Source organism: Artibeus jamaicensis, unplaced genomic scaffold, assembly GCF_021234435.1.
Source record: "Artibeus jamaicensis isolate MK-2021 breed Jamaican fruit bat unplaced genomic scaffold, CSHL_Jam_final contig_432, whole genome shotgun sequence".
Lineage (NCBI taxonomy): Eukaryota > Metazoa > Chordata > Mammalia > Chiroptera > Phyllostomidae > Artibeus > Artibeus jamaicensis.
In genome coordinates, this window is record NW_026521828.1 from 13,391,325 (window position 1) to 13,414,073 (window position 22,749).

At 35.6% G+C, this 22,749-nt stretch overlaps 1 protein-coding gene across 12 annotated transcripts in view; it reads left to right on the forward strand.

The window, feature by feature from the left end:
* Positions 1 to 22,749, forward strand: part of CSNK1A1 (casein kinase 1 alpha 1) — a 40,690-nt gene that overhangs the window by 9,871 nt on the left and 8,070 nt on the right. For 5 of the 12 annotated variants that reach the window (XR_005084773.2, XM_037161955.2, XM_053665868.1 and 2 more), the window contains exons 3-10: positions 5,885 to 6,011; positions 9,343 to 9,441; positions 11,701 to 11,784; positions 15,308 to 15,447; positions 16,723 to 16,801; positions 18,207 to 18,281; positions 19,833 to 19,939; positions 21,016 to 21,164. Coding sequence is in view for 11 of the 12 variants with exons in the window: in XM_037161955.2 (XP_037017850.1) it covers positions 5,885 to 6,011; positions 9,343 to 9,441; positions 11,701 to 11,784; positions 15,308 to 15,447; positions 16,723 to 16,801; positions 18,207 to 18,281; positions 19,833 to 19,939; positions 21,016 to 21,164 (860 nt within the window). In the remaining variant the exon portion in view is untranslated. Of the gene's footprint in view, positions 1 to 5,884; positions 6,012 to 9,342; positions 9,442 to 11,700; positions 11,785 to 15,307; positions 15,448 to 16,722; positions 16,802 to 18,206; positions 18,282 to 19,832; positions 19,940 to 21,015; positions 21,170 to 22,749 lie in introns of those variants that run through there. The other 7 variants (XM_037161961.2, XM_053665869.1, XM_037161962.2 and 4 more) reach the window with 4 other exon arrangements.

Sequence of the window (22,749 nt, forward strand, 5' to 3'; positions counted from 1 at the left end):
GAAACTGAGCCCATTAACAATGATGTCCATATTCTGCCAGCCCTGTACAACCCTTAATACACCTTCTGTCTCTGTGTACGGATTTGCCTGTTAGAAAAGATTTGACCAAGCCTTTATCATTAGTATAGTAAAAATTGTAGGTATACTGTGCATTTCTTAGTGGAAACGATATTTTAATACTTGTGTCCCCTTGAAGTGCTTGGGTCTCCAGATGCTGTCTCCAGTGTTCCCACTACCAGTGTTAGATCAGTGACAACAAAGACTGACAAAAATCAGATAACTTGGGATCTTTGAAATGTAATTTTGGATAGTATGATGAGCATGATAACCATTTTACTGGGAACCAAGAAAAAAATGAGAGTAAGATGGTGGATATAAACTAGGTTTTAGCAAGTTAATTCCTAAAGGAGAAAATAAGGTGATCTTGTTTCACTATGTATCAGCCATGGTGACTACTGGCTACTACTTTGTTTCTTGCGAATGCCAAGCCTTAGGTAGGCTCCTAACCCTCACCCACCCATGTTCCTTTTTTGTTTGTTTGTTTTCTTACCCAACATATATATTGAATGGATAAATGAATAGTAGCTTTAGTAGTGTATGCTGATGTGTGTCACCGCATGTTTTTGTGTTTTTATAAGGAACATTAATATTTATCTTTGAAGGCAGAGGGCAAGCAAAGAACAAGGAGACTCAGAAATGAGAATGTTGCAGCATAATTAAAGGATCTTAGGGCTTATATATTGTGAGCAAAGGATTAGTAGTGACAGTTAGAAGGGTCAGGATGAAGGAGAAAAATGAGTCATTCTAGTTGAGAGTGTTCTGTGCAAAAACATAGATAGCACATGGTGCCCAAATTTTAGGTCTTACTCTGCAGTCTATTTAAGTACCTTAAAAATCAGTTTAGAGCATGAATTTCTAACATGGTTGAAAGATATCCTCACCCCCACTTTCCAAGAGGTCATTGAATTTGGATAGGAAAAAATGTGCATCTTATTTTTTATAACTAGCTAAATCTATTATTTCTATTATAAATGTATGCAGGAAACCCCAGCTGAGCATACCTATGGCTTTGTGTCACCAGTACAAACCACAGATATTTTCATGCCACATTGTCAGGAGTATCTCAAAACATTTACAGTCATCACTACTTCAAGATTATAGTACTCATTAGACCTGCCTCCTATATTATTATTTAATGCATTAATAAATTGCATGTATATTACTATATCAAAATTGATTTTTAAGTAATTTTATAGTAGCTGGATTTCCATAGGTTTCCTTTATAATTCTGTTTATTTTACTTTATGCATTTAAAACATTCTGAGGAAGGGATCTGTAGGCTTTCATCAGTCAGTGAAAGTGGGGGCAGAGGTTCATGGCACCCAAAAGATTGAGAGCTCTTAGTGTAGAGTGAGTTGCTCCAACCCTCACAACACAACCTCTTAGTGGATGTGACTTAAATACATGTGATGCAGGATTGGTCTCAGTTGGTGGAGTTCCAGTATTTCTTTCCTTCCCCTTCCTAGTCTTGTTCAATTTTAAGTGAGTATTTCATGCTTGTTAATATCTCTTCGGAAGTGTGAGATTATGAAAGGGAGAAAAATCAGCCAGTTACAAAAATTGAACAGCCCTGACCAGTGTGGCTCAGTTGGTTGGGTGTCATCCCACAAAGTAAAAGGTCAGTGATTGATTCCTGGTTAGGGCATGTACAAGAGGCGAAAAAACAAGGGTAGAAAACCAGGAGTTAACTCACATTTAGACTGAATCAGAACGGTGTTGAACCTGTCTTGCATTATTGGTTTTTTTCGTGATGGATGTTGGTAGTAAGATAGAGCTTAAAAAGTATTGGTAGGTAAAGGTTACAGTGTCTAAGACCGAAGTTCATACATCTCTGCAGCTTTGAGAAGTAATCAACAAATTACTGCAGCACCAGAAGGCCTGGTGATTTTAGAGACTCAAGAACTTAGCTTGAGAATATGTGACTGTGTGTTAGGGGTAAGGATGCCTTACTGTTGGACCCTGGTAATTTAGGAGGGGAGTGGGATAAGGAACTGCCTTTAATTGCTGTAAATGAATTGTTAACCACAACACACAAACACATACATCAAAAAAAGAAAGAAGCCAACATGACGTCATTACAATAAGAAATAGAGTGGTATAGGAAATGATAAATAAGAATTGACTGAAGGTAATTTCTTTGGCTCATGGTAGGTTGGGCACTGTTTAAGGATGGGAGGAAGGGGTATCTATAATTTTAAGACTCTGTCTCCATTATAAATGGCAAAATCATACTGTTAAGAATGGTACAAACAGTCCAGCCAGGTGTCTTAGTTGTTTGGAGCGGCATCCTGTACACCAAAAGGTTGTGGGTTTGATTCCTGGTCAGGACACATTGCCTGAGTTATGGGTTTGATCCCAGATTGCAGTGTAATAATGGTACATGTAACTATTAAATGTATGGGGACATTAAAAGGAACATAGCAAAATAGAACTGGGTGGCTGGAACTGTTAGCAGTAGCAACCTGAAAGGGGAGCTTGAGCTAGTTCTTAGAGTTCAACGAGATTATACTGGACCAGGTCCTTGTTTTCTACCCTCCTAAAAAAGAACATAAAAGTTAGGTGATGTCTTGTTAAGAGTAAGTTTAAGACAGTGTCTTGAAAATGTAGATGCTATGAAAATGGGGATATTATAGCACTGAATCAGTGCTTACACTTTTTACTTGTTCAGTGAAGACTGACATTAGTAACTTAAAGATGGCATAGGAAAATAAATTTATCTATTAAAACTGTCATTTTTAAACTTTTATAATTTGTGGCTTATTTGACTCAAAGATGAGTAGGTGCTTGCTCTTGACTTTAAACTTTCAATGAAGGGAGTGTTTCACATGCCCTCTTTTGTTTTTCTTATCTGCCAAATCAAGCACTTAACTATTATTTTACAGCCACCTATTTGGCTTTTCATTCTTTCATTTAGCAAATGTTAACAGAGCATTTCCGGTGTGTAAGGCATTGTGTTGGATCCTGGGAATATAGAGTTGTGAACAAGACAGATACTCAAATCCATAGTCTGAAGGGGAGTACCTACAATAAACAAATATATTGTTATCTGTTACTATTGCCCTAGTCATAGGAATGGAACATAATTGAACGCTTTAATCTGAATTTTGTACGTAATTGTACTGATTTGTTGTTCTTGGAAGTTCTTCGGTCTCATAGCAATACTTAAAAATATTTTATTTCATTCATTTCTTTTTCTAAGACATTTTCATTTTTATAGAGAGACTTCTCAAAAAGAAACCCCTAGCCTCAGATCTGCAGCTGTAATGTGGCACTTGTAATAGGTCCCTGTGCCATTGTTATTCCTTCCCCTACTTCCTGTTTTCATGTTGCATACTAATGCCAAGGCTACTCTAAAATATCGGCTTAATTATATTATGCCCCAGCCACACACTGTTGCTAATTCCCCCAATTATTTAGAGAATTCGAAAGCTCTTCAGCCTGGCATTCGAGAGTGTATAATATAGCCTGAAACTGTCAGTGACTTTGACTCTCCTGTCTTTAGACCTGTTCTTGCCCCTGCAAGGCATTCCCTTTTCTCCCTTCCCTTTCAGTATCTTGTCCCTCCTTCAGGATCTCACCTGTAACAACAGGGTCGTTTTCATGAGACTTCTTTGGACAAATGTAGTTCCCATGGTCTTTTGGTTTTGTGAATTCTGTTAACATTTTTATTGGCCCCAGTGACTTGTGAATGTGTCATCTAACATTTGTGCTTTTATGTGTGTCTTAATTTTTAAACTAGATTTAGTTTGGATGTGGTTTCGGAGAAAAGATAAGAGCAGAGGGCAGGGCCAGGGAGACCTTGCCTTCTCTTAGCATATTTTTCAGACCTTTAGGTACCTCTTTGTAATAGTGAGAAGCTCTCACAATACAAATGGGAAACATAAGAGGTAAAGGTAGAAACTGAGTAAGTAGGGTTTGGTATAAGCAGAAGACTGTTCCTGGCTTCTAATCTGTGTTTAATAATGTCTGGATAAATTAGCTGGAAAGCACAGATGGGGAGGATATGAGCTGTTGGGTTTAGAGAAAATAAGTTATATTGTATATTTCTTGAGAACAAAGGGAAGTCCGAACGTTAGAAACACCTGTCCTTTTTAAGGAGTTGACAGTATCAGTCTACACGGGACAAAAAGCTGATTGTTTTAGAAATGCATGGTTATTCCGTGGAGAAACATGCCTTGGGAACATTTATTTTTTAGCTGTTTTTTATGGATTACCTTTTGACCTTGAGAATGGTGGGTAGGTATGTCTTAAACACTTAGGCAAATGAAGGAGGAAAAGGTGCAAAATAAAACCTTGATTTTTTTAAAACTGTGGTTTTGAATTCATCTAATTCTGATTTCTAATATAGGAGTATTCTGTTTAGGCTTATTTTGCGGATGACTTCTCAAAATGTGCTTTTTGAAATCATGTAATTGCATGAAGATATGAAGCATGAATTTATGTTTTTTATATTTTGGGTTTGGACTTGGGCTTAGATGGATGGTTGTAAAATTTGCTTGTTTATTGTACTTTGTCGGTGAGCCGTTGGTGCAGATCTGCTGATAAAGAAACAAGATCTGGTCTTACAGAAGTGATACATACTTTGCCTTTCACCTTTGACTTTTTGTGCCTTCCTCTCACTACCTCCACTCTTTCTGGATTTGGTATTCTTATGTAGAATAATTTGTCTTTTTAATAACCTGGATAAATTAGATTTATATTAAATATTTGCTATAACTCTTATTATTGCGTATTTATATTGGCAAGGACTGATTTTGAAGTTTCTCACAGTTCTCTAGCACAGATTTGTCTCTGCCATTAAGTAATGTAAGAGGAAAGGTGGGGGCAAAGGAAAGGAGAACATAACCTGTTCAATTTGTTCTTCGTTTGCTTTTTAATATAATGTTTTATCCACATCTTCCTATTTCACCACTGCAAGCTTCTTCTTTCAAGTAAATGTTGGAATAAATGTGAAATGTTGAATTCCCATATGAAAAATAAGGATGGAAGAGAGAAAATTATAGAGCATCTTTGCACAGCAGGTTCAGGAATAACATTTTGTTCAGTGTCACTTTGTTAAAACATTGATGAGACACAGAAGAAACTGTCTCAGCTAGCCTATGGTGAAATTTGTATCATTATATTTTGTTTTGCTGATTCACTTACAAAGTCACAACCTATTGTTGGTGTTAAGTGAGGGCTTACACAGTTTTGAGTACTGTACAGACAGAACAGTTTCTGCCAGTCACACATCTGTTGCTTTTAGGCTAGTAGGCAAACTTTCTAGAAGGTTAAGTAGAAACTCTTTTTCCTAACAAGATACCTTTTTCTACAGTGAAATGAATTCATTTTGTGTGTTTGGCAGCAGTTAATCATGTATCATGTTTGTGGAGTAATTTTCAAAAATGGTTGAAGCTAAAGTGTAGAAAGGAACATGAACTTGCTAAGCCTAGTTCTGTTGCCTGTGGAAATTAGGCTCTTCCATGGGATCACAAGGAAAGCATTCCAAGGACCCACACATGGGAGCTTGTGGTGTGGCATGGGTTAGTCATGTGGAAAGAGAGGCTTCTCTCTGGGTTTCCAGTGTCCCATCTCTGTCCGTCCACCGTGAAAAAAGTCCTGCCATGTCTTCAGAAGCACCAATACAAAAGCCAGTGTCCAGAGTGGTTTTTTTGTTCCCCTGGGGTTATAACCAAGAGCTTGGTTTGGGATAGACTAGGTGCTTTCTCAAAATTACCAGTCAACTTCTAGAAAACAGAATTATTAAAGTATTAAGTAACCATGTTCTAGTTTGGTTTCTAGAATAGAACCATATTCTATTTCCCTTTCCTCTTTTGTTGACTAGGTGGTATGGCCAGGAAAAAGACTACAATGTTCTAGTCATGGATCTTCTTGGACCCAGCCTCGAAGACCTCTTCAATTTCTGTTCCAGAAGGTTCACAATGAAAACAGTACTTATGTTAGCTGACCAGGTATGTGAAATTTGATGAGAATTAAAACTTGAGAAAACAACTGTTCCACTATGTAACTATAATTTAAATGTTTATAAACCTGTGTGTCGCTGTTTAACCTTAGAATCAGCAAAGAAAGATAAAATAGTAGGATGTACTCATTCAGGTGTACTTACTCCAGTAACGATTTACAGATGTTTAATTATGGGTATAGGGCAAAAAGATTATATTACTCACCTGTACACAAGTAGTTTTCAGGTTTACTCTGTCAGAGGTAGTGCATATGTTTTAGTGCTCAATGTAGGAAGTTTCCTGAAAAGATTGTTTGAAGAAAGGTTTTCACAGTACGTGAGGAAAATAAAGCACTGAAATAATTTAATCAAGAAAGAAATTTTGACCAAATGGAACTTTTCTGAAGCAGTAGAAAATTCAGCCATTGGTAGTATCTAAACAAAATCAGAAGTTTTGGAGATGTCATGAACTCGATTCATGTGTTGGCCAATGGTTAGATTAAAATGTTTTAAAGCCAGAGCTTAGATTTTTCTTTTATCAAAAGAAAATTTGGCCCTGGCTGGTGTAGCTCACTGGATTGAGCATGGTTCTGTGAAGCAAAGGATTGTGGTTCAATTCCCAGTCGGGGCACATGCCTGGGTTGTGGACACATGAAAGGCAACCACACAATGATGTTTCTCTCCCTCTCTCCTTCCTCCTCCTCTCTCTGAAAATAAATAAGTAAAAAATATATATATATATTTTAAAGAAAATTTGTCTTAAACAGCTAAGAGAAATGAGGTCAGAGCATAAACCTCGAGGAAACAGATAATACAGAAAAACGTAGTATGTAAATGTCGAGGAATTTATCATTTAAAATTTTGGTCACAATCCCTTTAATGGCAGGAAAGTGTTGAAATGATTCAGGTTAACTCAGTGTTTACAAAAGTGCTGTGGAAGAGAAAAAACATTTTTTTAAATTTAGATCAGATATTATAAGAAAGTAAAAAGAGGTAATAAGCAAAAGTAACATTTGAGGTAGAATTTTAGGAAGTACACATTTAAAGGATTAGAAAGTAATGCTCATTTTTTTGCTAATCAGCACCTCATATTCCCTAAGTTTAACATGTTAGCAGATGACAGTATTTTTACTTGTCGCACATTATGGACTCAAATATTAAAGGGTTAAAAACCTTTTAATATGTTTTAACTAATATGTGAATGAATCTTGATAAAAGTGTTATATTCTGTAGGCTCAGTGACACATTGGCATTTATCCAGTGAAACATTTATGTAGGGCGTCTACTGTAATTAGGTAGCACTAGGAAGAAGGGTATAGGGAAACACAGCTAGTCCCTTCTTTCGACGAGTTTGGAGTTTAGTAGAGAAAAATGTGTTAAAAGTCTATTCTGGGTACACTGGTCACAAGGGAGAAAGAATTAATTCAGGATTGCAGGAAACATTTGTTCTAGGAGGTAGCAGCTAAGTCTTGCTCTGTAGACGATAGGCAGCCCTTAATCTGTAGTTTGTGCCAGTAACTGTCATTTTCCCAGTGAGTTAATAATCACAGTTTAATGATGGGTATTATATAGCTAGGACAAATGTGTGCATTAAGTGAGCTAAATATCTTGTTTTACTTCCTTAACGCACAAGTTGCTGCTGTATCTAAGGTGATATTTGGACACGTACCTTCTTGAGAGCATGAATTGTATAAGTCAGATTATATAGATTCAGCATCAGGAGACATTTCTCAAGTTAGGGCTACTAAGATTTAGAATATTTATATCCATGGTAATAAAAGGTGTGGGGAAAGGGGGACAAATACAAAATAGAATCTTGACACGTAGTACTGAAAAAGCAAGAACACATGGGGAGAAAAATAATGTGGGCAGTCATTGGATATGGAAAATATGGTCAGATACAGTTTCTAAGTATCTTACAGAAAAGGTAGGCATATTTGATCATGGTAGGCATATTTGGTCATTTGAAAATTAAAATTATTTTGAAAGATACCATAAGTACTTGAAAGACGGGTTTTGAAAAACTGATGAGAACAAGTCAAAAGAATAATGTATAAAAATACATATATTGACAGTTTATAGAATAGAGAATTGGAATGGTATGGATGAGCAGATTTCCAAACTAAGTATTAGGGCAGCACAAGTGAGGTAATAAATGGGCAAAATTTAGAAAAAACTGAAATCACTGCACTAGTGAGGAAGAGAATACTCTCAAATGTTCCTAGTGGAAAAACTAATTGTTAGTAACCTGTTTCGAAAGGCACCTATCAAAATAAGAAAATAATAGCCTTTATTAGTCCAGCAACTGTCCCTGTAATTGTGGGGGACTTAGAGCTTATGGAAATAAAAGCACTAGTGGGCAGGCTATATTTAAATTTATTGGTAGCATTACTGCTTACAGTGGGGAAATACTGGAAACAGTGGGAAGGTTGTGGGTTGGGGGTGATTGGGGAAAACTCATCTATACCGTAAAATATTTGTAGCCATTAAAAAGAATGCTAAGACCTACTCCATTTGACTTGGCAGAATTTTCAGGAAAAACTTGTCAGAATGACATGTTAACTATTCAGTTTTTGAATATATATGTCTTATAAGTGTGGAGACAAAATGGGGAGTCCAAAAACATGCAGAACAAAGGAAACCAGCATGTGTAGATCCTCGTTTGTGTAAACGTTATATGCTTACTTTACGTGCTGCAAACTTCAGGAAGGTTTTGGACATATGTAATTAAAAATAAATAAGCAAACAAGAATAAAGTGAATAAAATGCTTCTATTTCCATTTAAAACAGTAACAACTTATAGCTATATTTGTCAATTGATGAAGACCTCTTAATCCCCAGTGTATGTCCGAGTTGATGTGTGTACATATGCAGGAGTGTAGAAATAGATATGGGTGTTACCAGGCTGTTTTAACACGGGTTACCTCAGGGGACATAGGATAGGGAGTAAAAAGTAATGATTTAGTTTTTATTTTATATAATGATTACAATAATGGCCACAATTCTAAACTTTTGCTTTTGCAATTTAAAAATTGCCAACACCAGTTCTTGTTGGGTTAGATGCTGCCTTATTTAAATCATTAATATTGGAAGAACAAGTCAAAGGATGTGGGTTTATACTTGGATATCCATCAGTCTAGAGATAAATGGAGAACCTGATTGCCCTTTTCATTTAATTTTGTCTTACACTGTCTTTGTAAACTATGAAGTTATTAAAATATACCTGTGATCTTGAAAAATAATTGAGATACTGAAGTAATTGATAAGTAATATCTTGCTTTCTTTAATTACTAAATTCGAATGACTTAATTTAATTGTCTCTCCCCTTTTTCTTTCCCCAGATGATCAGTAGAATTGAATATGTGCATACAAAGAATTTTATACACAGAGACATTAAACCAGATAACTTCCTAATGGGTATTGGGCGTCACTGTAATAAGGTTAGTCGAATGTTATTTGCATGAAAGAACAAAGAGTAGAAAACTTCAAGAATTGCTTTGGTAAACTTTGGATCTTCAAAAAGTCATAGTGAATTTAATTTGCTGTTGATAATTGCTTTTAAAGATTGTACTGGAAGGATAATCAGCCAACTCTTTTAACTTAGTAACTTGAAATAAATTCTCTCCAACTACCCAACCAAGGTTAGTTATCTTTGTGGAAGTATAAAATTCCCAGGGGCTTTATAATGAAATACAATCATCTGTTACTTAACTGTCGAACAGTTTTAGTTACTTTTTATTCATACCTGCTTGTGCCAGTGTGGGAACCACTGACCTATCTGCCACCATGGTGTTAATATTTGCTGACTGAGCATGGTTGATAATGAGAATTCTTCAGTCCTTGGATTTGTGTATTCAAAGGGATAACTTTTGGGTTTGTTTCAAAAGTAGTTGACAGTTTCTTGGGTGATGAGTTGGGTGGGTTCTTCATTCCTTCTTCACCCCGCCTTTCAAAGGAAGATATTAATAAGTGAAATGAACCAACTTAGTGTTCACTGGGGTATCAGAATGGTTGAACTTTATGGGATGATTGGGTTTTTAGCTAGTGACGCATGATTGCAGTTAGAAACTAACTGTGTTGAATTTTTTCTGCAATGATTAGTGTATTGAGTGAACTGTTTTATTTATCAATTGATTCATTGTTGAGCTCGGGCAGACAGGCAGCATTGGCAATGCACTAAGCATATTATGCTCTAATGATCTGATAGGAATTCTCAACTTCAGGACAACTTGGGGACTTTTTGTTTTTTATGGTTTTTTTGTTATGTTTTGGATGGAAGATTCCCATTTGTTTTTATTAAACTGTTAGGAAATGTTTGGTGTTTTTAGGTCTAGCTATAAATGTTTACCTTTGTTTGCCTGTATGAATGCCAACTTGGAGCTGTTACCATTAGAACTGGTGTTATTTGTTAATGTGTGAGACATTAATGTTGGTCTGACCAAGTTCTAGGAAACTAAGTTTTTTTTGTTGAAAGCTGAGCTAAATATTTTTTTAAATGTGCTTAAATCTTACAACTTATCTTGCCATTCCCAAATTGCATCTTTTTAAAAAATATTATGTAGCTTCTTTGAAGCTTCCAGGTTCTTAATTGTTATTGCAAAACCTGGTGATTTAATTAGGAAAAAAAACACTGGTCTTAATTTGGGGGGCAATTTTGTCAGTTTGACCCTAATCTTTTGGCCATTTCCCAGCTTCCTCCTTTTCATTTCCCCCCCCCCCCACTTAAGATCTGTTATCCTCATGCGATCCCTATTCGGTGTGTTGAAATTTCAGGACATAGTTTATGCCTTAAAATTAAATGATGGCCTAGATAATACCTCTTTGCTTCTTCCCTCCCCCTTTAAAAATAGTTTGTTAATCACATAGTTGTGTTAGGATGTCCAGATTGCCTGGTGATGAAAGTCTATAGAATACTGTGGAGCTGCTTGCTGTTACACAGAGTCAGAGAGCCCCTAGGGCAAGAAGCGCACTGTTTTAACTAAGACTCAAATTCTAAATGTTGTTCTTGAACATTTTAGATTAGTGTTTTGTTTATGTAGTTGGTTTTTAGTGTTTTCTGTATTGTAGTTTGAAAAATGCCAGTTGTATGAGACTGGATTCTTTGGTCAGCTTGTTCAGTAGTTTTCTATTTTTTGGAAAACAAAGTTGGGGGGGGGGCTTTCAAGGTTGATTTTTGAAGTCAAATTCTTATTTTGAAAATTGTTCTGAATTTGATGTTTAGGAGTAGCCACTCCAGTCTTAGTGAATTTGCTCATCTCTTCCAGTAATCAGCCCTGCATGCTTATGAAAATAAATTTTAAGGTGACTAAATGCCTTCTACCTCTTCCTTACTGAAGATTTTCCCCCCTATACAATGTTTTTTGGGGGAAGGGCAGATTATGGTACTAAAGATTGCAGATCCAAATTCCCCATTTTTGGTTTTATAAATTAAAGAGCCAAATGTCACCATTGCTATCCCTGTTTCAGGCAGTGACACATTATAGTGGCATTAAAAACCTGAGTATTTTCCAGAATTCAAATGTTCTTGAGCATGTGATTTTTATTTGGAAAACTGAGAAGCTCAGTGCTTGGTGGAAGAAGGATGGCATTTGGCTACCCTGTTCTTTCTCTAATGCCTCGGTGTTGCCTGTCTGCGCCGGCCATTGTTGCAATGTAAGCAATACTGTTTGATGCACTGCCACCCTCTATTGTCTGTTTAGTGTTTAGAATCTCCAGTGGGGAAGAGGAAAAGAAGCATGACTGTTAGTACTTCTCAGGACCCATCTTTCTCAGGATTAAACCAGGTCTGAAACTGTCTCCTATTCCAACCTCAATCCCAAATTCATGTGCTTTTCTTTTTTTATTGTTTTATTTTGATTATTTTTGTTTTGTTTTAATTCTGGAGAATGTAGATCTTGCTCAAGCACCTCTTACGTTGGCATTATTCAGACATACTTGGCAAACATAACATTACTAAGATGTTTCTTTGTGGCTTTTGCTTAAACTTCTAAAGTTTAGAGGAAACCTAAATGAAAACTGGATTATGTTTAGATCTTCAGTGTCCATATGAGGAAGTGATGTATTAGTCTAGTATGGAAATTCTTTACCTGATGGTAAACTGAAGATAGACTGTTTAGTTTTTTTTAATGTATTTGGAGTTGCAGAACTTAATGCATGAAATACATCTAAATTCAGCTGCAGCAGTACCATATGGTGAATAAATCGTGCCTTAACTCTCTTGCCCTTCCTTAATGAACTTTAAGTAAGTATAGGTCAGATTTCAGGTCTAGTGTTTCTAGAATTGATTTACCTCAATAAGAACACTGTATGCTCTGGAAATAGAAGACATTGCATTCTCAAAATAACAATAACATTAACAATTGCCATTTAGTAACATACAAATTAAAGTATAAGCTGATGGTAGGTAAAATTTTTGAGGCTCTAGAGCAAATGAATGAATCTAGTATACACTGAGAAGTGTACACTGAGTGTATACTTTCAATTTAGTATGCACTGAGAAGAAAGTATTGCCATGAATAATTTAAAAAGAAAAAACTATTTGATATGTAAACATGTTACAGTTTCTTAATATCTAGATGATCATTTAATTTTTGTCCATACTGTCCAGCATTATTCTAGGGACCACTTCCCATCATTACAAAGGTTTCATAAGTTTACACTTACTTTTATGCATAGACAGAATAAAATATTAAATATTTCTAATATTTTTATTAAAAAATAAAAATATTCTGACAGAATAGTTGGTATCTAGTAAGTACCAACTATAGTTACCAGATTTAGGTTACAGAAAAAAGGAGAGTGGTGGGTAATGAGGCAATTCTAATGCAGTTCTGGTGCTGCTTTCTTATCCATTCATTGACACATTTGACCTACATTTTGTACCGTAATCATTTTATATTTCCATTAAATTTGCATTGAATTGTTTATATTCTCTACAGGTTAGCTGGGTCGTGAGGAAAAGTGATCTTGTGAATTCTTTGGAGGGGCAGGGGAATGTGACCCCCAGGTTAGGAGAAAAATTTGCTGCAAATATAACCTAAAATGGCAATAGTGTTTCTGAAGACAGTGCACCTCTATGGCATGGCATTACCCTGTATATCCAATATTACTTATTTCCACATGCCTTTGAGGAATAGGCTGTATTCTTTAAGACAGGCACAAATTATTCTTAGAACATATCTTTAAAGCCCACAGAAAAGCAGCTTGACCCACCAAAAATATTAGGCCTCTCTTTAAAGCTACAAACCTATAAAAATACATAACTTATAGCTTAAGTAAAATCGACTTACTTGTTTATTCTACTTTTACATATTTTTGACTGTTCACATCTTTGTTACCATGCAGTTTCGTGTGCACGCTTCCATTATATGTTTACATTCCTTTTAAAATTCAAAGCATAGAGAGCTATTAATGAAGCTTGATAGTACCAGAAAATGAACAATTACCAAGAAATTTAAAGAACTTTTTTTACATAGTTTTTCTTTAAATTGTTTGCTCTTGAAATAGGATACCTTTGTTTGCCAGTGGCATTACTTTTCCTGACTCAGTTTTTACGAGAACAGAAAATTTTAAACTAATTTAATTTGCTTTGTACGTATTTTGATACCAAAGACTGAGATGTGTTTGTATGTTTTTTTTTGTTTTCTTCATTTGATTTCATCCTTTAGAGTTGTGGTAGGAAAAAACTAGTGAACAGTTTAATAACGCAGTCTTTTAGTTGTGAGAAACTGGTTATAGAATTGCACATGGAGCTACTGATTGTAGACTTAGGCATGAATAAAGCTGTCGGACCTGATCATGCTGGAGATGGGCCTGTTTTCTCCTCCACTTTGAGTACTAAAGGAAGCAATCCCAGAAAATATCCCTAAAAGGAGATTGTATGTTTTCATTACTTTTTAAAACCCACATAATTCTTAGGGATATTTTTTAAATACCTTGAAGCTGGGTGTCCTTTTATGTTTATTTTTCCTTTGGTTGAATTTTTAATATGAATCTGCAGAGCTTAAGTTATAACTTTTGCTTAACAAATACATTTTGTTTATTTTAATATTTGTGTACTAAGCCAGTATTCATAGCAAGAGAAAATAGTATGAACTTTTATTTAGTGTTTTATAACATTTTCTTGTATTCCTGTAACTCAGTTGCTTAGGAAGTTTCAAGTTTTAAGAGAGCTTTCTTAATTCAGTCAGTACATTTTACTAAAATTTAGTCTTTATTATTTTATAATATTAGACCAAGTACATAAGTATCAATTAGACATTGTTAACATGGTCACAGAAGCTCAAACCTCAGTGCGTTTTCAGCCAGCTTGTAATAAAGACTACACCAACAGCGCCTGCCGGAAGAAGGTGTTTTTCACCCTCCTAAGAGAGATCTTCTTTACCTAAGTTAATAGCTTGCTTTATTTTTTTGACAAACACCCTAACAGACTAGGTAATCAGGTTTTCCAGCACATAACAGATTATAAACTGGCTGAAGGGACCCAGTATCAACTTAATGGAAAAATCTACAAAATTTAGGCCTAACTAGTAAAGAACAATAATCTAAGATGATGTTAGTATTTAGTATGTAAGGGCATATAGACTTGCTTTGCTTAGTGATCTTAATGTGATTTCATGATAAAGGCTAAACTTTTAAGTAAATGTTGTTTATTTTGCATTTAGAAGGTAGGTAAATGTGTGAACATGTTTTGGGTTTTATTTGTTTATTTTGGTTAGGCTATTTAGACTGCTAATTGTAGGCCGCCTTGATGTTAAGTACTTTTTCACGTAGTAAAGATTGTTAGATCAGCTTGTTACAGTTTCCAGATATTTAACCTGATCCCATGCGTAAATGTCACTTCAAAATAATAGAATGTAATACCTGTTTGTTTTTTAAAATGCTTATATTTTAATAAAAATCTTGTTTTGTCATTTTCAAACTTTGAGAGCTGTCTTGTTTACCAATGGTAGCAGGATCTCAGTTTTTATTGTGGCAACTCTGCTGTCGAGCAGAGAGATATGTATTTTAACACTGCTTGTCTAAAGACAGGCTCCTGGGTGTGTAATGAATGAACTGGGCCTGTGAAATTGTTCAGTTGACATGATCAACCAACCACTTGACCTAACTTTTTTTTTTTAACTTGATGATTTATTAATAAGGACTAGTAAAAGCTTATTTGAGTGTTAAGTTTGTTCATTATCTGTTCTACTTAGGATACTTTATTTTGATATATTTGAACAAAGAAAATAGATGCCATTTAATGAATAAAAAGTATTGTAAATAAACAAGGTTGGAAACCTAATGTCTTTTAATTTTTTTTTTAAGTTATTCCTTATTGATTTTGGTTTGGCCAAAAAGTACAGAGACAACAGGACAAGGCAACATATACCATACAGAGAAGATAAAAATCTCACCGGCACTGCCCGGTATGCTAGCATCAATGCACATCTTGGTATTGAACAGAGGTGAGTTGGACACCTGAATATGTTAATCAAATTCGTAACAAAAGCCATTAGAGGGTCTTTACAGTATTTCAATTAATTTCTCACAATATCTAAAGATGTCTCTTGGCTGAGGATTTGAAGGATGCTTATTAATTCCTTTATCTGGTGCTTTAGCCAGTTCAGAGAAGCCAATTAAATGAGGCCTTTTTGTTTTCCTTGTTGAAGGTTCTCTTGGGAAGAAAAGTATTGCATGATGAAAAGTGAGATATGTAAATGCAGTTTATCATGATGTTTGTTTTTGCAGCTGAAGACAGTACTTATTTTCTTAAAGCTGGTCTTGGGCTTTTTATATTCTAGTGATGTAAGTTGAGTTTGGGGGAAGAATGTATTGATTATTTTTACGGGGCTGGAAGAATGTGTTATCTGAGTACTGATGAACCAGAGGAGGTTGGTGGGTCATTTCCAGTCCCACTCCTCCGTAAATTAGCAAATAGCATCCTGTTTGAAGTGAATCTTCATCATCTGTCTGCCTTGTTTCTTGTCTTAAGTTCTGTTTTCATGTTCCCTTCGTCTTTGTTAAGTCATCTGTTGCTGCTTAAAACAAGCATAGAAGTGACAGATGATATGCTTCCAGGTTAAGGAACCTCATAAGAAGGTTTTAAGTTGAGAAAATATCTAAATGAATATCTAAATACCCTGGGTTTAACTATAATTTCACATTTTCTGTAGTTCAAAGTATTACCAGTTAAATACATGTATCTGCCTGAATATACATACATAATGTCCAGCTGACCCTTAAACAACTCAGGTTTGAACTGCTCTGGGTCAATTGAATTGTGGTCAATGGAAAAAAGTCAGCATGTAAGTGGAGCCTTGCATTTCAAACCTGTGTTGTTCAAGGGTCAACTGTGAGCGAGTGAGTGAGCGAGTGATCATTCATATTTAAAACGTTAGTTTATGTCAGCATCCCTAAAGTTATTTTTCATGAACTTCCACAGAACTTGCATGTATCATGGTTCTTCTGTCTTCATGAACCTTTTTTGGAAAGTTTGGTTAAATCTTTTTTGCTCTTTTTTAAAAATTAAGTTATAAGACAGTATTAGGTTTTATAATTTTGAATTCTGTGAGAGATTTTATTTAGAAGTAACCCATTATGAACTTTTTTATTACCTTAACTATTTTGCATAAGACACCAAATTTTTCTCTCCTCACGAAAATTTCTTTTTGTGTACCTGGCTTTCTTTCACATGTTTTCCATAATAATTTCAGCTTGTAAATATGCATTTTCTTTTCTAGTCGCCGAGATGACATGGAATCATTAGGATATGTTTTGATGTATTTTAATAGAACCAGCCTGCCATGGCAAGGACTAAAGGTAAACCAGACTCAAATTACCAGGTTTTTGTTCTGTTTTAAGAGTTGTATATACACACATGTATGTATGTATATATGTATATATATGTATATTTAAAGATTTTATTTATGTTTAGAGAGGGAGGAGGGAGAGAGAAAGAGGGAGGGAAACATCAATGTGTGGTTGCTTCCCACACGCCCCCCACTGGGGACCCAGCCTGCAACCCAGGCGTGTGCCCTGACTGGGAATCGAACCAGCGACCCTTTGGTTCTCAGGCTGGCGCTCAATCCACTGAGCCACACCATCCAGGGCAAACATTTTTCTCTTTTGTTAAATCTAACACATTTGTTGATCAACCAATCATTCTTATATATATATATATATATATATATATATATATATATATATATATATATATATATTTAGTATTTTGTTTTTTTTTTTAATCTTTAAAGGGAGAGAAACAGTCAATGTATGGTTGCCTCTCATGTGCCCCATACTAGGAACTGGCCACAACTCAGGCATGTGCCCTGACTGGGAATAAAACTGTGACTCTGGTTCACAGGCCCACGCTCAATCCACTGAGCTACACCAGCCAGGGCAGAATAAAAATATATTTTTCAAGAAGATTTGTAAGGTCTCTTTCAGATATGAGGTGTTCTAAAAGTTAATTAACTTTACCTTTTATTGGGAAGTAAAATCTGATCATTTCAGCTAAAATAAACTAATAGAATCCTACAGTCACACCTGAAGAACAATTTTTGGGAGGTAGTAAGCAGGTGCCCATTGGCAACCAATAGCTTTCTCTGGGTAGATGCTAGCATGGGCTAAGAAATTGGGTGGAGACTTTCTTGTTTTGATGTGTTGCTGTTTTGTTTAAAATATCTGCTTTTGTGTACAGGAAAACTGGTTTAGCCAGTGACACTAGCTATATTGTTTAATTATTCTAACATTTCTCTTGTGAGTATTGTGTTAATGGTAAATCTCCATATCCTAGAATTAAATGGCTATTTTGATATTAAAAAAAAACATTTTGACTTAATATCAGTTGTTAATGGCGCTAAATGATAGACAACATTTTTTTTTTTTTTTTTTTTTGTAATTGACTTGCTCATACATTTTTGCCCTTGTGTTGACTATGGGTCAAGAAAAATCTCCAGTTGGACGCCACCCATGTTTTACTTAACTCATACATCTTGATATTGCTATTAGATGCACCCTTTCCTAATAGCTAAAAATGATCTTAAGGTAGAAACTCATAAAAAAAATTAACAATTTAGGAGGGGAAATTTAGACATTATTATTTGGGTTCAGGTTTTTGTTTATGACCTTTTAAATCGTAAGTTTACATTTATATCTAGTATGTTCAATTACTGGGGTTCATATACTACTGAGTATATCTGGGTGGTTTGATTCTTTTTCACAGGCTGCAACAAAGAAACAAAAATATGAAAAGATTAGTGAAAAGAAGATGTCCACTCCTGTTGAAGTTTTATGTAAGGTGGGTGTGCATGATGAAATTTTTGCTTTTTAATAAAAATGATCCAAGAACAAAAAGAAATGCTTCAGGTGTCAGTGCTGGTACTTAAACCTCCTTTTAGGAGCTAGCCATTTGCCATTAAGTGTTTTATTGTTTCTGGTTTATTTGGGCTCTGTCATCTGCTAAAAGTTACAGGAAGAATAAGAGAGCAAATAAACTTTTCTAATAGAACCTCACTAATTTATGAGGGATTAAATTTAAAAATGTTCTCTTTATCTCTATCTGGTGCCAGAAAAGAAGGGATAACGCTGGAGAGGGCATGTGAGTTGAGGATGGAGAGCCGTCTGTACCATCGTGGGTAGCTGTGGTTTTCCACAGAGTGGTGTTTGAGTCCATTGAACACCTGAAATAATGAGAAAATAGTAGGTAATTACCTAGTTGGATGATAGAAAGTAGAAATCAGCATGAGTTGAAATAGTGCTCTGGAAAGGGGATAAATAGTGATGTCTTTACGTGTCCCCATCCACAAATTGGCTTTTTTTCCTCTTTTCTACATATCTGCAATAAAGGAATGGATGGAGTGAGAAACTTACGATCTTTTCTGAGACCCCTTGGGATTTGTTTCAAATTATCAAATACATTTTAGGTTAATGAGCAAATGTTCTTATATTATAATTCACACTAGTAACTTTAAAATCTGTATACTTCAAGAGGGAAAATAATCATATTTTCTATAGACTACATTTCCACGTAACAGAAAGATTCATTTCACTTATCAGAAAAGTCAGCCATTTTTACAGGAAGAGAAAGGATTTAGTACAGTCTCTGCTTGTGGGCTCTGTCTTCATTTTGATGTAGAAATTGTGAACTGTGTCTTTCTGTGTTAGCCACATATAAATCGGTGCCGTAAACTCAGGAATATTAGGTATCACTATAAAATAGTGAGAATGTTTTCAGTCTCATGATCAGTTGAACTTATTTCACATCTGTAATGCTTATAAGATTGGTAGATATCTTTTGTTAAGGTTTTGCCTGTAAGGGCCATTTCACTTGGTAATTGCTGTTTACCAGTAGTAAATTACTATTTACCAGTAGTAAATAGACCATGAACGCATATTAAAATTTTTTGAAGATTTTATTTATTTTTAGAGAAAGGGAGAGAAACATCAGTGTGTGAGAGCTATATCCAGATGTATCTATCAGTTTCCTCACACACCCCATGAGGGGAACCTGGCTGACACCCTAGGCAGGTGCATGATCCAGCGACTTTTGTTTTACAGGCCAGCGGTCAATCCACTGAGCCACACCAGCCAGGGCAAAAAAAGATACATATTTTCTCTACATGTATTAAATGATACTGTAATAATCAAGAGGTCAGAACAGTAAAAAAATGTTTTAATTTATAAGGACACTGAGTCAGTTCTTTTACTTTCAGGTTATCCAATAAAGTAGTAAACATTTTCCTCAAATACATATTTTTCTTGCATTTAGATACAAGAAATACATTTCTTTTTCTATCTTGAAATAAGACCTTTTTTTTTTAACTTGGTGTTTTAACCTTTGAACTTACAGGGGTTTCCTGCAGAATTTGCCATGTACTTAAACTATTGTCGGGGGCTGCGCTTTGAGGAAGCCCCGGATTACATGTATCTGAGGCAGCTATTCCGCATTCTTTTCAGGTCAGTTTTGAAGGTATTTTAAGACTATAAACTCCAGTGAGGGTAGTTAGTTCAATTTACTCAACATCTATCTAACAAGTGTCAAGGTAAAGTGGGCCTGGACAATATGAATAAAATTTTAAGAAATGGTTTTTGGGTTTGTTTGTTTGTTTATTATTTTTGTTCTAGATTTTTGGGGGGATGAGGGGTTTGGCTTGTTTCCATTTGTGATGTAAATGTGCTTGAAATCATTTTAGTTTGGGATAGAGAAACAATTGAATCAAGCTCAAAGTAGAATCTAACTTTTCCACAATAATTGCATTTCACATTAGAAATAAGTGACATTGGTGGCCTTTGGAAGTTTCCAGCTTTTATACAGAACTTCAATACCCAAATGAGAAGAAATTAAAATTTCAGTATGGGGGCAGGCCCGGCCCCTTGCATTCCCTAGGTGCAACCCAGAATTGGTCTTGGGAGGTAGGGTGATAAGAGTACTCGGGGTTTGAAATCTTGGTTGGAAAAGAATAATTGGAGGTGCTTCTCCAACCCTAGAAAAGTCTTGCCCCCAGCATAGCTGTGTCCCTCATAAACTTACAGTCCCATTCCTGCTTGATTCGGTTTTAGGGTGCCTCCTATTATGATCATCTGCACAAGATAATTGTCAGTGTTTGTTGTCCATGCTGCCTTCCATTCCTACCCTCTTTACCCCTTTTAAGAAAGTTTAAAGGCAGTTTGTTTTTGTTTTTTTGAAAGGGGGGGGTAGGGTTTATTATTATTATTTTTTTTTAATTTAGTTATTTTTCAAGTACAGTTTTTTGTCTATTTTTCCCATCCCAGCCTCCCCTACCCCTTGCTCCCCACCTCCCTCCCATTTCCACCCCCCTTAGTTCTCAAGTTTATTCTTACCAGATATAGCAGACCAAAGCGGCACCATCATTCCCCCCAATCGTGACATGTAAAAAGAATCGATTAACTGAATAGGAGAGAGTACTCATTTCCTTTAAAAAAAAAAACGGTGTCACTTTCTTGAAAGTTCAGTAGTGTATTAAACTAGAATCTCACTGAAGGATTAACATAGAATTTTACTGCGCTCCCAGGACCCTGAACCACCAGTATGACTACACGTTTGACTGGACAATGTTAAAGCAGAAAGCAGCGCAACAGGCAGCCTCTTCGAGTGGGCAGGGTCAGCAGGCCCAAACCCCCACAGGCAAGCAAACTGACAAAACCAAGAGTAACATGAAAGGTTAGTAGCCAAGAGCCAAGTGACGTTACAGGGGGAAAAAATTGAACACAAAATTGGGTCATTCATTCATTTTTAACAGTGTTAGATCGAGGAGGTGGTTGTAAAATAACAAAAATTTGGCTTTTTGTTTAAAAAAAAAAAAGACGTCCTTGGAAAATTTGACTACTAACTTTAAACCCAAATGTCCTTCTTCATATATATGTATTTGTATATACATATATGTGCATATATTATATCATTTCTCTTGGGATTTTGAGTCATTTTTAACAACTGCATCTTTTTTACTCATTCATTAACTCTTTCCAAAATAAACATTTGGTGTTGGGAATATGGTATAATCAATCAATCCAAAATCCTAGACCTAACACTTGTTGATTTTTAATAATGAAGCTGGTTAGCCATGATGTCTTGACTTTCTTTCAGACTAACAGTGTTAAGAATTTTTTCTGCATGTTAATACTTTAGCATTTAAAATGGAATATTGTGAACATGATCTAATTTCAAGAAGTGAGCCTGGCATTGCCCCCAGGGTGTCTATCTTCTCAATTACAGAGCATCTGCTGTAAGCTCGCACATGCTCAAGTAACTGAAAAGCTCGGCACATCTTTCCTAGTCAAAAATAAAACAGTCTCTTCCAGTTGATACTTAATTGCATATGTTCTTTATTCCAAAGTTGTTCTTTTGTTTTGGGCTTTATTTTTCTAAATCTTGCTACTATTTAGCATCTAGAGGTCCATCATAGAATTGAATTCTGCAGTTAGGCTTTGCAAAATTAAAAAACAAAACTGGGGCAGATGCCATTGAACTGCTAGTCTGTTTCCTTTCTTTCTCCGGCACTCTCTCGGTGCTGTGGGAGTGGAACTGTTAGGGCACAGCTCCATTTCTGATTACTGTTGCCATACAGTTCAACTCCTGTGTTTCGTGGTTTTTTTCTCTGTCTCCCCTCCCCCCCTTCTGGGGCTTAACTCCCAATACCTGCCTACTTTTTAGAAGTGGTGGGCAGGTAAGTTTTGGTTTTCAGTTTCTAATTCCTTAGTTTCTGAATGACTGCTCTAGTCTGAACTTGGTCTTCTTTGGTCCGTATTTTTAGTGTTGTGTTTAAACTATTTTGTGATATAAAAATAGGCTCTAATCCAAGAATGCTTTACAAGATGTATAATTAACTGATGTCATCCTCATCCCAGCAGCTCATCTACTTAGGAATGAAATTGAGATGCTTCCTGGTTTCTGTGTTTGGGGAGGATTCACAGTTCAGGGTTTAATGTAGCAAGGGTTCTAAGATGGTAAAATTTGAACTCAGGGTAGCAAATACTAATGCTTGCCTGGTATTCTGTGTACACATCTCCATTGGGACTGAGTTGCACCTTTTGAGTGTTTTAATCACCCTATAGCTAATCACAGTGCCAAGAAAGTAGAAGAAATGTCCCTCCTATAGGTAAGACAACATAGTCTCTAAACCGGGGCTTACTACACCTGATACCTATGGTATGTTTGCTTTTCCTTGTGAAATGAAACCAAGTTTTGCTTAAAGCTAGCTGGGATAATAGGATCATCATGAGTTGCAATTTCTAGAACTAAAATTAGA